The sequence below is a fragment of the Podarcis raffonei genome, chromosome 5 (genome assembly GCF_027172205.1).
Source record: "Podarcis raffonei isolate rPodRaf1 chromosome 5, rPodRaf1.pri, whole genome shotgun sequence".
NCBI lineage: Eukaryota > Metazoa > Chordata > Lepidosauria > Squamata > Lacertidae > Podarcis > Podarcis raffonei.
Window position 1 is genome coordinate 100,517,761 of NC_070606.1, and position 14,210 is coordinate 100,531,970.

At 47.1% G+C, this 14,210-nt stretch overlaps 1 protein-coding gene across 6 annotated transcripts in view; it reads left to right on the forward strand.

Annotated features, from left to right (window-relative positions):
* IL1RAP (interleukin 1 receptor accessory protein) overlaps nucleotides 1-14,210 on the forward strand; it is a 106,278-nt gene that overhangs the window by 66,466 nt on the left and 25,602 nt on the right. For all 6 annotated transcript variants that reach the window (XM_053390862.1, XM_053390867.1, XM_053390868.1 and 3 more), the window contains 2 exons: nucleotides 1,202-1,351; nucleotides 5,547-5,690. In XM_053390862.1, the coding sequence (XP_053246837.1) occupies nucleotides 1,202-1,351; nucleotides 5,547-5,690 (294 nt within the window). The remainder of the gene's footprint in view (nucleotides 1-1,201; nucleotides 1,352-5,546; nucleotides 5,691-14,210) is intronic.

Here is a 14,210-nt window from a genome sequence, read left to right on the forward strand (position 1 = left end):
ATCAACACAGACTGTGGAAACCTCACACTGGACTTCAAGCATCTGGCATTGTGTGCCTCCCCATTCTTCCTTCAGACTCTGGGTCCTTGGTTTCCAAATGAGATGCAAAAGCTGCTCTCATCAGAAAAGAGATTTGGGGAGCCATGTCACCAGCTGGTGTTGGTCCACTGTGCTTCATTAAGTCCAGGGTCAACGCAGCCGTCTACCAGGAGATTTTGGAGCACTTCATGCTTCCTTCCACAAACGAGCTTTATGGGGATGCTGACTTCATTTTCCAGCAGTACTTTGGCACCTGTCCACACTGCCAAAAGTACCAAAACCTGGGTCAATGCTCATGGGATTACTGTCTTTGATAGGCCAGCAAACTCACCTGACCTGAACCCCATAGAGAATCTATGGGGCATTGCCAAGAGAAAGATGAGAGACATGAGACTGAGCAATGCAGAGGAGCTGAAGGCTGCTATTGAAGCACCCTGGTCTTCCATAACACCTCAGCAGTGCCACAGGCTGATAGCATCCATGTCATGCCGCATTGAGGCAGTAATTGATGCAAAAGGGGCCCAAACCAAGTACTGAGAACATATGCATTCTTCTACTTCTCAGAGGTCCAATATTGCTCTATTTGCAGTCCTTGTTTTGCTGATTTCATTTAATATTCTAATTTTCTGAGATTGTTAATTTCGGGCTTTCATCAGCTGTACGCCATGATCATCACAATTGTAACAAATAAAGGCTTGACATTTCTCGCTTTGCATGTCATGAGTCTATCTCATATATTAGTTTCACCTTTTAAGTTGAATTACTGAAATAAATGAACTTTTCCACGATATTCTAATTTTCCGAGTTTCACCTGTAAGTTCATCTTAGGTTGGATAGTTCGTACGTCTCTGTGGCTTTGCACAAGGTTTTGCATTTTTCTCAGAAGATTGATAAAGAATGTATAATTATTTTGGTAAATATTGTGTGTATATTAGTCTCCAACGTGTTGCATGAGTCGTACTGCCTTAGAGTCTAGGCTACCTTTTAACAATGGTCTCCCCCCTCTTGTATTTATTTTGTCCCTTTGTTTTATATAAGCCTCCTTGAGTCGTGGTCTGGGGAAAGGGCGGGTTAGAAATAAATCTAGTAATAATTAATGATGATGGTGATGATGATAATCCACAGCGAATGCCCCCCCTTCCTCTTCCCCTGACCCCCACAGTCCCTGTGCCCAGGTACACGGTGGAGCTGGTCTGCGGCTTGGGGGCCACCATCGTCCTGGTGGTTCTCCTGACCCTCGTCTACCACTTCTACTGGCTGGAAATGGTCCTCTTCTACCGGGCTCATTTTGGGACAGACGAAACCATCTTAGGTAAGGGGCATTGCTGGAGGTGTTCGTTTGTTCTTGTCTTTTTAAAATAAATTCTTCTTACGTTTTACAATTTAAGATTCAACACATTTATCATATGTAAGAAAATACAATAAAACAAAACTCCCCCCAGCCCATGACTTCCCTCCACTTCCCCTTCTGGTTCTTTAGCTATTTGCTACTTCTGCTTCATTTTGTCTTATTTTCCATCTTTTAGCTGAAAGCTCTTATATTCTTAACATTTTTATACCAAATTTTCCATATTGTTGTTTCTTAACCTTTCGTTTTCTTCATTGTAAGTGTTTACTCAGACCCTACTAGTGAGTCCATTTCCTTACAATATTTCTGTAAATACAGCATAAACGATTCCCAGTCTTTTTTTAAGTCTCTATTGTCTTTGTCTCTGAGTCTTCCGGTGAGTTTCGCCATTTCTGCGTATTCCATGAATTTGACTTGCCATTCTTCTTTCGTTGGTATCTTGTCGTCTTTCCATTTTGGGGCTAGTAGACTCCTAGCCACTGTTGGAAACCCAGCCAGATGGGCAGGGTATAAATAATAAATTATTATTATTATTATTATTATTATTATTATTATTTACATGAATAACTTCCTCCACTCTTTTGGCACTGTCCTATAATAACTAACAAAAAAGCTTCTGTTTTTTTTAAACAAAAGTTATTTTAAACATCCTTTTCAACTCATTATATATCATTTCCCAATAGTTTTTGATTACACTACACCCCACATAATAGAATGTATCTTCTTACTCTTTACACTTCCAGCACTTATTAGAACTTGTTCTGTACATTTTTGAAGTGTAACAGGAGTCATATACATCCTTTTCGTATAATTCTCTTTCAGAGTTAGGCAATCGGTAAATTTTAAATCCACTTTCCAGGTGTTTGTTTTTAACCAGTTGCATCCCTTACACCATTTATTGCCCACTTGGACTTTGCTTGCCTTGCTTCTGTGTTCAGTCCACTGCTTATTTTTTCCAGGTGGGGTAACTCTGTGCTTTGCCAACAATCTCCTCACCCCACACCCCTGCCCTCACTTCCTTTGGGCACCAGGAAAAAAAGTCACCCCCTGATAGGTTTCCATTAGGGAGGAACAAATGGCTCCTGTTTGGTCTCACGATTCTCCCACACCTGGGCTCCGTTCTGCCTTTCGCTCTACCTGTGCGATGGCGACCCGCTTAGCTGGTGGGCAAATTTGTGGAGGAAGAGAGGTCTGTTGAAGGCTGGTGGCCGCGGCAAATCGCAACCCACGTGTGCACAGACGTGGGTTGCGTTCTTTTCAGGTTGTGAACGGGCCTCCGGAACGGCTCCCGTTTGCAACCAGAGGTACCACTGTACTGCAGTCACACAATCGGCAGCTGAACTGGGTTTCACACAGTCACAAAAACAAGAAAAACGCAAAATAAATAGCAAAAACAGACAGACCTCAACGTAACACTCAAAGTGGAAGTGTAACACTCAAAACGGAGCTTGTTCGACTTCTGAAAAAAATTCACAGACTGGAACACTAACTTCCGGGTTTGCAGTGTTTGGGTTCTAAGTTGTTTGAGTACCAAGGCGTTTGAGAACCAAGGTACCACTGTACTGTCCCACTGCTCCTGGGAAGATTCAGGATCCTGATCCGGGGGGGGGGGGGGGGGAAGGCTCCCACCATTCCTCCCCACATAGTCCCTGAAAACTCTGAACTCCAGAAGTGCTTCATAGATGCCGAGTTATTTTTCTAAGTCTTTTAATGGTTAAACGTTGCTGCTGCTGCTATTATTATTAATTTGCAATGTTTATTGGACATTAAATTGCTATTTTCATTACATTGTTTTGTAGCATTGTTGCATGCCTCTTGGAGTACTGTGTGAAACATTTCATTAATCGCGGTAATTTCCCCCCAGTGGCGCCCAAGAAGGCAAAACGCAACTGCGACATTAAAGCCTTCAATCTGTACAGAGCCAAATAAGCACATTAAATACGTGTATGATTAAATAAATAAATACATTTTAAGCTCGCCTTAAGAGTCGCGGCTGAATGTGGCGGATTATGATAATGTCAGAAAGTGCAGAAAGTCTAATTGCTCCTTCGCCTTCCGCCTCTCTGCATTCCCTCCCATCTCTTGCAAGAGCCAAGGGATTTCCTCCGGGCTAGAACTTTAGAATTAAAGGCCACAGGGTTGCCTCTAGCAACGACATAGACCTAGTCAGCCTTCCGCCTTTGGCGGCCTGAAAGCCTCAGTCCCTCTTTGGAGATGTCCTCTTGCAGATCGGGAATAATAATAATAATAATAATAATAATAATAATAATATTGGTAAGTAAGCAAGTACAGCTGCGAGGAGCAGGAATAAATGGACAGTTCTCCAAACGGAGAGACGTAGAAAGCAGTGCCCCCCAAGGACCAGGATCAGGGCCTGTGCTTTTTAAACGGTTCATAAACAAGAGAGGCAGTGTTGTGTAGTGGTTAGAGTGTCCAACTTGGAGCTGCGGGACCAGGGTTCGAATCACCAACTCACACTCCTTGGTGAAAAAAACTGGGTTATAAATGCAATAAGCCAACAGACAGAAAAAGAATGAGAAACCTGGAGCTAGCATTGAGCCGTGAGGCAGCCAGGTTTGCCGATGGTGCTAAATTCTCTGGGGCTGTTGGAACAAAATGAGATTGAGCTCGAAAAGGAGCAACGTGGATGGCTTCAAAAGCGGATTGGACGAATTCATGGAGGGAGGAGAGGGCGGCTGATGGCTCCAAGCCGCAATGACTCTACTCTGCATCTATAGTTGGAGTCAGCGATGCTTCTGAATCCCAGTTGCTGGAAACCACAGGAGGATAGAGGGCTCTTGGGCTCAGATCCTGCTTGTGGGTTTCCTTTCAGGGACATCTGGTTGTGAGAATAGGACTGTGGACCTCCATCGTTCTGCCTGGACACTGAGGTCCAGCGCCAAGGGCCTTCTGGCGGTTCCCTCGCTGCGAGAAGCCAAGTTACAGAGAAGCAGGCAGAGGGCCTTCTCGGTGGTGGCACCCGCCCTGTGCAACGCCCTCCCACCAGATGTCAAAGAGAAAAATAACTACCAGACTTTTAGAAGACATCTGAAGGCAGCCCTCTTTAGGGAAGTTTTTAATGTTTGATAGGTTATTGTATTTTAGTGTTCTGTTGGAAGCCGCCCAGAGTGGCTGGGGAAACCCAGCCAGATGGGTGGGTATAAATAATATATTACTATTATTATTATTATTATTATTATTATTATTATTATTATTATTTGGCCTGATCCAGCAGCCAGGCTCTTCTGACGTTGCTGTGGAGCCTCCAGGTCCAGAGACAGTCTATCTGGATTTTGAGGTTCTTCGGGGGCATTTGGCCCCTGTGGGAACAGGATGCTGGTTTATATGGGGCCCCCTTGGCCTGTAATAATAATAATAATAATAATAATAATAATAATAATAATAATAATAATAATAATTTATCTATACCCCGCCCATCTGGCTGAGTTTCCCCAGCCCCTCTGGGCAGCTCCTAATCAAGTGTTAAAAACAGTACAGCGTTAAATATTAAACCTTCCCTAAACAGGGCTGCCCAGATGTCTTTTAAAGATAGGATAGCTGCTTATTTCCTTGACATCTGCTGGGAGGGCGTTCCACAGGGCAGGCGCCACCACCGAGAAGGCCCTCTGCCTGGTTCCCTGTAACCTCACTTCTCGCAATGAGGGAACCGCCAGAAGGCCCTCGGTGCTGGACCTCAGTGTCCGGGTTGAAAGATGGGGGAGGAGACGCTCCTTCAGGTATACTGGACCGAGGCCGTTTAGGGCTTTCAAGGTCAGCACCAACACTTTGAATTGTGCTCAGAAACATCCTGGGAGCCAATGCGCATCTCTCAGAACCGGTGTTATATGGTCCCGGCGGCCACTCCAGTATCCATCAGACTCTTCTTACGAGGTTCCTTTTAATGAGTTGCTTTTTAATGAGTGCTTTTTCAGGCTCTGTGTTGGAAGGGAGCAAGAATGTTGAGAGGCAGAAAGCCCCCCTATTTTCCTGACTTCTCTGCCCCCGCCCCAGCAGGGCCTTTGCTCTCCTCCTGGCACGGGGGCAGAGGAGCCAGAAGCCGATGTACCCACAGCTACTCCGAACTAACCAAAGCCTATTCCCCCCTCCCCTTTTTTCTTTTCTTCGTCTGCTCGCTTCCCTCTCCAACTGGGGCCGTCAGACGGGAAAGAGTATGACATTTATGTGTCCTACGCGAGGAACGCCGAAGAGGAAGAGTTTGTGCTGATGACGTTGAGAGGGGTTCTGGAGAACGAGTTTGGCTACAAGCTGTGCATTTTTGACAGAGACAGCCTCCCCGGGGGAAGTGAGTATCTCTGGAGCGTTCAGAGCAGCCGAGAGCAGCAGGCTTTCTGCTTTTGCACAAACCACACACCCACAGACACACACACACACACAGCCCTTCGGCAAAGAGAGCAAACCGCCACACTTAGCAAAAGCAGCTCCGGCAGCCCTTGCGGTTAATGTTGGGTTTGAAAGCAGCTTGCCACAAGTTTCTTAAAGAAGTCCCCAATGTTATTTTTTTGTCTCCCTCTTCAAGAAGGGGGGTATTTTGCTCCCATTCCCAGAACCTTCAGGTCCCCATCATCATCATTTTTTAATTTGTACACCGTCTTTCTGTCTTACAATACTCAAGGCGGTTTACAAGCTGAAGAAGCAAAAAAAGGAACGTCTTATAACAATCTAATGCAAGGCAAAAATGTGACAGTACTTTAAAATAGGCAACCTGCATCAAAAAGGTAACATTCAACAATCATTAGAATAGTATTAAGTAATAATAGCATATGAAAGTTAAACAGAAATCCACTCAACAGTTACAATAAATAATTTCTAAACTATAAAACAACGGCAAGCCACAGTACATAAGAGAACACAGTACATATAATAATTCCTCCTCCTAGGAGGAAGACCCATGAAGAGTGGAATTGTAGGAAGGGACCCCAACGGTCATCTAGTCCAACCCCCTGCAATGCAGGATTCTCATCCAGGACAGATGACCATCCAACCTCTGCTTAAAAAACTGCATGAAAGGAGATTCCACCACATTCCAGGGGAGTCAGTTTTGCTGCCAAACAGCTTTTATTGTCAGAAAGTTCTTCCTGATGAAAGGAGTCGGAATCTCCTTTCTTCTAACTTGAAGCCTTGGGTTCGAGTCCTACCCTCCAGAGCAGGAGAAAGCAAGCCTGCTCCATCTTTCACATGACAGTCCTTGAGACATTTGAAGATGGCTCTCATATCTCCTCTCAGTCTCCTCTTTTTGAGGCTTCCTCAACCTCGGCCCTCCAGATGTTTTGGGACTACAGTTCCCATCACCCCTGGCCACTGGCCCTGCTAGCGAGGGATCATGGGAGTTGTAGTCCAAAAACATCTGGAGGGCCGAGGTTGAGGAAGCCTGGGCTAAACCTACCCAGATCCTTCAACCACAAGGCCTGGTTTCCAGACCCCTTGATCTTCTTGGTCGTCCTCCTCTGCACACCCTCCGGCTTGCCAATGCCCTTCTCGTCAAGATCCTTTTAAGAAGGATATTGAGAAACTGGAAATGAAATGAAATATTATCCCTGGTTGCTAGGGAGGGGGTACGAGCAGTTGGGACCAGAAGTGGCACCCATCTTTGAAATCGTCTTCTCTGCAGACGTCTGTGTCTGTCAAGTAATGGTAACTGCTCCTGAATCTGGGGGATCTGCTTGTCTCCCAAACTCCTTGACTCGACAGTCAAAGTCAGGAGGGCAGCCGCTGGCCTTTTAGAAAAAGCCTCCCTTGTTCCTTCGCGGTTCCTGCCAAGAGAAATCCAAATGGCAGCCGGAAGATCAAATTCTGAAGGGGAAATGATGAGAATGAATGCGAACTGGTGGGCCTGTTTCATGAAGGACTGCCTGTTCTTTATTCTGTAGTTGGAATTTTTCTGCATATCTTGCTGGTGTGTTAGCTGAAAGTAGCCCAGTGGCAGAGAGGAGAGTCGGAGGATGGGAAAGGGCAGTTTGGGTGGAGGGCGGGATGGGGAGCCAGGGGCAAAGGGAGACTGCTGAGCTTTCCGTACTTAGATTCATGGGATTGTAGAGTTGGAAGGGAGCATGAGGGTCATCTAGTCCAACCCCCTGCAATGCAGGAATCTCTTGCCCAACCCATCACCTTGAGATTAAGAGTACTGACTGAGCTATCCCAGCTGCAGTCATGGGAAAACAGAATTATAGAGTTGCAAGGGACACCCAGGGACGCGGGTGGTGCTGTGGGTTAAACCACAGAGCCTAGGACTTGCCAATTAGAAGGTCGGCGGTTCGAATCCCCATGACGGGGTGAGCTCCCGTTGCTCGGTCTCTGCTCCTGCCCACCTAGCAGTTCGAAAGCACGTCGAAGTCCAAGCAGATAAATAGGTACCACTCCGGCGGGAAGGTAAACGGTGTTTCCGTGCGCTGCTCTGGTTCACCAGAAGCGGCTTAGTCATGCTGGCCACCTGACCCAGAAGCTGTACGCCGGCTCCCTTGGCCAATAAAGCGAGATGAGCGCTGCAACCCCAGAGTCGGCCACAACTGGACCTAATGGTCAGGGGTCCCTTTACCTTTAAGGGACACCCAACAGACATCTAGCCCAACCCCTGTGTGGTGGGTCATATTGCAGGTGGTGCTGAGAGGTGGAGATGAGCTCACCTTAGGCTGCCTAGTGATTTCATGCAAGAGGCAGCATTCGAATTGGGGACCTGAGCTCAGCCTGTATGCTATGCAAAGTGCTCTCTTAGGCCTGTGGTGTTCCTACCCATGTTGCTCCCCTGCTTTCCGGTGGTATTTTGGAGCATTCCTTTCTGGCTTAGGGCCCTCATATTTATGGGATCACCCCTCATGGTCTGCCCCGCAGAGGACCTTAAGGTCCATGAATAACCATAGTTTAGAGGTCCCAGGCCCTAAGGAAGTCAGATTATCCTCCGCCAGGGCCAGGGCCTTCTCAGTGATGGCTCCAACCTGGTGGAATGCTCTGTCCCAGGAGACCAGGGCCCTGCAGGATTTAACCTCCTTCCTCAGGGCCTGTAAGACAGAGCTATTCCCCCTGGCTTTCAATTTGAACTTAGCCTGATCTTTTATTCCCCTTCCTTCCCTCCCTCTCCCCTCTTTTTATGAAGATTTCCAGCTCTGGGATCCCACAGCTAATTCTCCCCTGGTCTCCTCGCTGGCCCAAATAGGACTAATTTAGCCAGCTAGCCCTGGTGGTCATCTAATGTTTATTGGATGGATTTCCCCCCTAAATTGATTTTTGAATTCTGAATTTATTGTTATTCACGTTTTATACTGTATTTTATGCTGTTTTTTTGTTGCATCAATTAAGTGTTTTAAATTTGTTGTTAGCTGCCCTGAGCCCAGTTTTCTGAACCGGGAAGGGTGAGGTATAAATAAAAATGTATTATTATTATTTAGTATTACAGAACTGGGGCATGATCCAAACCTTACCTTAAGGAGCCGGCTAGCATAGCTTTGCGCCCTCCCTGTAGCAGCCTAGCCCAGAGGATGGGGGGCTGTTTAAGAGTTGTGGGGGGCAAGCTCCCATTCTTCCCAGGTCAAGGCTTGAGGGCTGGCCAGCCTGGGGCCTTCTGTCCAGTTTTGGCTCTGTCCGGTTCCTTCCTCCTCCTTTCATCTTAGTCAGCACAAGGAAACCAAGAAGGGCCTGAAGGACAGCCCTGTCCCATCCAGACTGAGCCCTCCCTGTGGTCCCGGGGATTCCTGTGGGGAAGGCAAGGGTCCTCATCACCCCACCGTGACCTTAGTCCTTGGTCCTTGCATATATTTTCGGATTGTTGTTGTTGTTGTTTAGTCGTTTAGGGGCCTCTTCGTGACCCCCTGGACCAGAGAACGCCAGGCACCTCTGTCCTCCACTGCCTCCCGCAGTTTGGTCAAACTCATATTGGTAGCTTCGAGAACACTGCCCAACCATCTTGTCCTCTGTCGCCCCCTTCTCCTTGTGCCCTCCATCTTTCCCAGCATCAGGCTCTTTTCCAGGGAGTCTTCTCTTCTCATGAGGTGGCCAAAGTCTTGGAGCCTCAGCTTCAGGACCTTTCCTTCCAGTGAGCACTCAGGGCTGATTTCCTTCAGAATGGAGAGCTTTGATCTTCTTGCAGTCCATGGGACTCTCAAGTGTCTCCTCCAGCACCATAATTCAAAAGCATCCATTCTTCGGTGATCAGCCTTCTTTATGGTCCAGCTCTCACTTCCATACATCACTACTGGGAAAACCAGAGCTTTAACTATACGGACCTTTGTTGGCAAGGTGACGTCTCTACTTCTCAAGATGCTGTCTAGGCCTGTCATTGCTTTTCTCCCAAGAAGCAGGCGTCTTTTAATTTCTTGGCTGCTGTCACCATCTGCAGTGATCATGGAGCCCAAGAAAGTAAAATCTCTCACTGCCTCCATTTCTTCCCCTTCTATTTGCCAGGAGGTGATGGGCCCAGTGGCCATGATGTTTAGCTTCAGACCATATTTTGTGCTCTCCTCTTTCACCCTCATTAAAAGGTTTTTTAATTCCTCCTCACTTTCTGCCATCAAGGTTGTGTCATCTGCATATCTGAGGTTGTATATTTTCGGATAAGATCTTCCTATTCCATTTCTGGGCTCAGGTTTCCATCTACTTAAAAGCTCCCTGTGTTTTTATTCTTGTTTGGAAACCCCCTCCAGGCTAGAGAAGCTCTAGAAGTGCACATATACGGCTTTTGGGCCCAGGAGCGGCGGTGGATAAAAACAGCATCTGTTTGCCCTGCAGGTCTCCCTGCCTTGCACATCCAGAGCCAGAGCAACTGACGTGAGCGTCCAAATTTAACTTCCTTCCTTCCTCCCTCGCTCGTCCTTTTGCAGAGACCTGGCCTAATTCTGGCAGAAGGAAGGCAACTTTCTCTTCTCTCTTCTGCAGCAGCAATAGTCTTTGTCGTCTGCTGCAAAAAAAGAGAGAGATCTATTTTAATTACACTGGCCTAAGTTTGGTGACAGCGTCAGCAAGCTTTTTGGTTCCACAGAACCCTTCGTCCAGCTGTTGCTGTCGAGTTCAGTGAAACTGGAAAACTTGCATACTCTAAGACCAATTAAAGTTGGTCTTGACAGAGCATTGCCATCCTGGCTAGTAGCCATCAATAGCCCTCTCTCCTCCATGAATTTCTTGAATCCTCTTTTAAAGCCATCAAGTTGCAGGGAGTTCCACAGTTGAACTGTGCACTGCATGAAGAAGTTCTGTCTTTTATCTGTCCTGAATCTTCCAACATTCATCTTCATATGATACCCACTAGTTCTATTGTTCTGAGAAAGGGAGAAAAACTTTCCTCTATCCACTTCCCAACATGTCACCTCTTACTTCTCGTTCCTCAAAGCTGCAACCATTCTTCATATGTGAATCCCCTTGATCGTATTGGTCGCTCTTGGCTGATCCTTTCCCAACTCCACAGCATCCCGGCAGGATGAGCCTGAGGTTCCAAAGAGCCTTTGGAAAGAGCTACCTGTTGCATCCATCACTGTCCTGTGAATCATGGAATTGTAGAGTTGGAAGGGACTCCAAAGGTCATCCAGTCCAACCCCCTTGCAATGCAGGAATCACAGCTAAAGCATCGCCGACGGGTGGCCAGTTCATGACCTCCGTAAAACAGAGCACAGGGGAGGCTGAGAAAAGGTGGCCGTGGGATTCCGGGAACGGAGCCCGCTGGCTGCCGTCAACGATCTCTCCTTTCCTCCCGGTCTTAGTCACAGATGTCTTCTGACAGATGGAATCCGCCCCCCACGCCCTCAAGCTTTTGCTCTGCTCCTTCTGTTCCCCTGCTATTTTAGACGGGATGGGAAGGCTGCCATTCTGTGTGTCCTCCCCCCCAACATCCTCGTTGGGCTCCTACAGATCCCAGATGGCCACCCTTCTTTCCTTCCTAGCTTGGAAGAGCCTCACCTTCTTCCTCTCCCCAGTTTCAGTTACAGAGATGATCACTCATTGGGTCTCAAGATGTACTTCTTAATTTCTGGTATTTCATGATATGCTGCCATTTGAGGCAAAGCCTGGGGAGGTGGGGAAGAAGAAGAAGAAGAGTTTGGATTTCAAGTCGGGTAGCAGGTCTTCCAAGACTCCCAGCCAAGATGGTCAGTCAGTGTAGAAACCCTGAGCTGGGTTGACCAAGGCTCTGACTCCATACGAGCTCCCTTTGTTCCTATGAAGCAGCTTGCGTAATATTAGTTTCAGTTGCACTGAAATACTTTTTAAAAATTTCATTACAGTTGCAAAGTCAAAAGTCTGAAAACTCTCTGCGGCCCAACCCAGCACCTCAAACGAAATAAGCTAGAAAAGGAATCATAAATAACCTCTTTAAAGAAAGCAGGCCAAGCATATTAGTTCAAAAAAAAAGATGGAAGCAGAAAGGTCTTCATGGCCTTTTTGAAAGCCTGCCCTCCATGTTCCTATTTGACCAGTTTGGTCTGCAGGACTTGCACACAAGGACTAACAGTTTTTGCTCCGTGCCTTTGCAGAGTTGAGCTTTCAGCACAGCAACCCCAAGAGCAGCCTGCCTATTAAAGTTTGGCAGTTTTAGACACCTGTGCTTTTTTTATTTAAAAAATCTGTTTCAGCAAGCTTAACCCAGATGCAAAAACCAATTAGGTACGCCCGTTTTTAAATGTTCCTGCTTTTATTTATAGAGCAGTGATGGTTTTAATGTACGCTGCACAGGGATTATTTGATTTAAATGTTTTTCTAAATTATCCTACGTAAAATAAATGACATAAAAAATAGGTGCATTCGATATCACTTGGGAGGGAGTTCCAAGACCAAGAGGCCAACACCAAAAAGGTCATGACTCTATTGCCCGCCAATCTTTTAAATTTTAGTGGTGGGCTTCATACAGGGACAGGCAGTCCTTCAAACAACCGGATCCCAGACTAGATCTTCAGGGATCCTCTCTGGCTGTGCTCTCCAAATTGTCAGGGGTTGGACTTGATGACTTTTGGGGTCCCTCCCAAGTCAGTGATTCCCAAATTGTTCCCTCCACCACTCACTAGAGGCCGATGTGGGAAAGGTTTTTGCCCTCAGATGTTCCTGAACTACAGCTCCTAATCTCCCACGGCCACTGGCCTTGTTTGCTAGAGCAGATGGGAGTTCTAGCTCAGCAATATCCAGAGCTCCATCCCTCAGTTAAGAGCTGCAGACTCTCTTTCCCTCTCACTGATTTCCTTTTCATACTCTCAGAGTGGGTACAGGTCAGGGCCAGATTTAAGTTTGATGAGGCCCTCAGCTCCTGAAGGTAATGGGGCCCTTTCTATGTCCAGCTGTCCTTTGTCAACAACAAATTGTTGCTTTTGTTGTTGTTGAATATGTGCTATATGAAGGGACGCGGGTGGCGCTGTGCGTTAAACCACAGAGCCTAGGACGTGCCGATCAGACGGTCGGCGGTTCGAATCCCCACGACGGGGTGAGCTCCCATTGCTTGGTCCCTGCTCCTCCCAACCTAGCAGTTTGAAAGCATGACAAAGTGCAAGTAGATAAATGGGTACCTCCCCAGCGGGAAGGTAAGGGGCATTTCCGTGCGCTGCTCTGGTTTGCCAGAAGCAGCTTAGTCATGCTGGCCACATGACCCGGAAGATGAGCGCCGCAACACCAGAGTCAGCAACGACTGGACCTAATGGTCAGGGGTCCCTTTACCTTTACCTATATGCTATATGGTAATTGATGGACCTCATAGGTACCTAAGGCCATTTGCACATGTTGCCCTGCAACCAGTCCATGCAGAATGTAGGGACCCTATATATAGAAATGAGCAAACCAGTGATATTTGAGGGAGCAGGCGGGGCCCATGACTTACACCATGGGAGCCTACACAACACAAAACACTGTTGCTGTGGGTAGGTTTTATTTTATTTGTTTTTTATCTTATATTTTGGAAATGTGCATCCAGGTTATATTTTCCTTTACATTTTTTGAGGGCCCCCAAGAGAGTGGAGCCCTAAGCTAGAGCTTGTTTAGCTTATACAATGGACGCTCGGGTTACGAATGTGATCCATGCGGGATGCACGTTCGCAACCTGCAGCATTCGCAACCCGTGTCTGCGCACGCGCGGGTTGCCATTTGGCGCTTCTGTGCATGGGCAAAGCACGATTTAGCGCTTCTGCACATGCGCAACCGCTAAAACCCGGAAGTAACCTGTTCTGGGACTTCCGGGTTTCAGCGGTCCACAACCTGAAAAAACGCAACCTGAAGCGCCTGTAACCCGAGGTATGAGTGTACATAAATCTGGCACTGGTGCAGATGTACCCTTTAACTTTGTGGCCAAGCGAGGATTCAAACCCTGGTCTCTAGTCTGACACTCTAACCATTATACCCCCATTGCCTCTCTGCAGGTGCACTGCGTTTCTCCCAGACTACGCCACATCTGACAGGCGTATTTATCACTCATTCACCCACTAGCTCATCCTTAGGCAGACGCTGCCCCTCCTTTAATTGTTCTTGAGATTTTTTAATCTCTCAGTTTATGTTTGTTTTCATCCTTTGATTAATCAACTGCAAATTACAGCAGGTGCACGAAGCAGATTGAGGCCTGCATTATCTTGTTGCAAGTTTTTTTTGGGGGGGGGGAGACTGCGCCCCAATGCTGGGTGGGGCCGGAGCCTCCAAAGCAAGGGCAGAGCATTGCTTCTTCCGTGGAACAGCCCTTTCGATATTTGAAGGGGGCTCTCCTATTCCCCCCAGCTCCCTCAACCGTTCCTGATCCGTAGTATATACATTTATCTTAGAGTCGGCTCCATGGAATTGAATGGTACTTGCGTCGTAACAGAAATATCTAAGAGGCAGTCCCAGGCACAGCTTTCTTGGCAGCAGATCCTAGCGATGG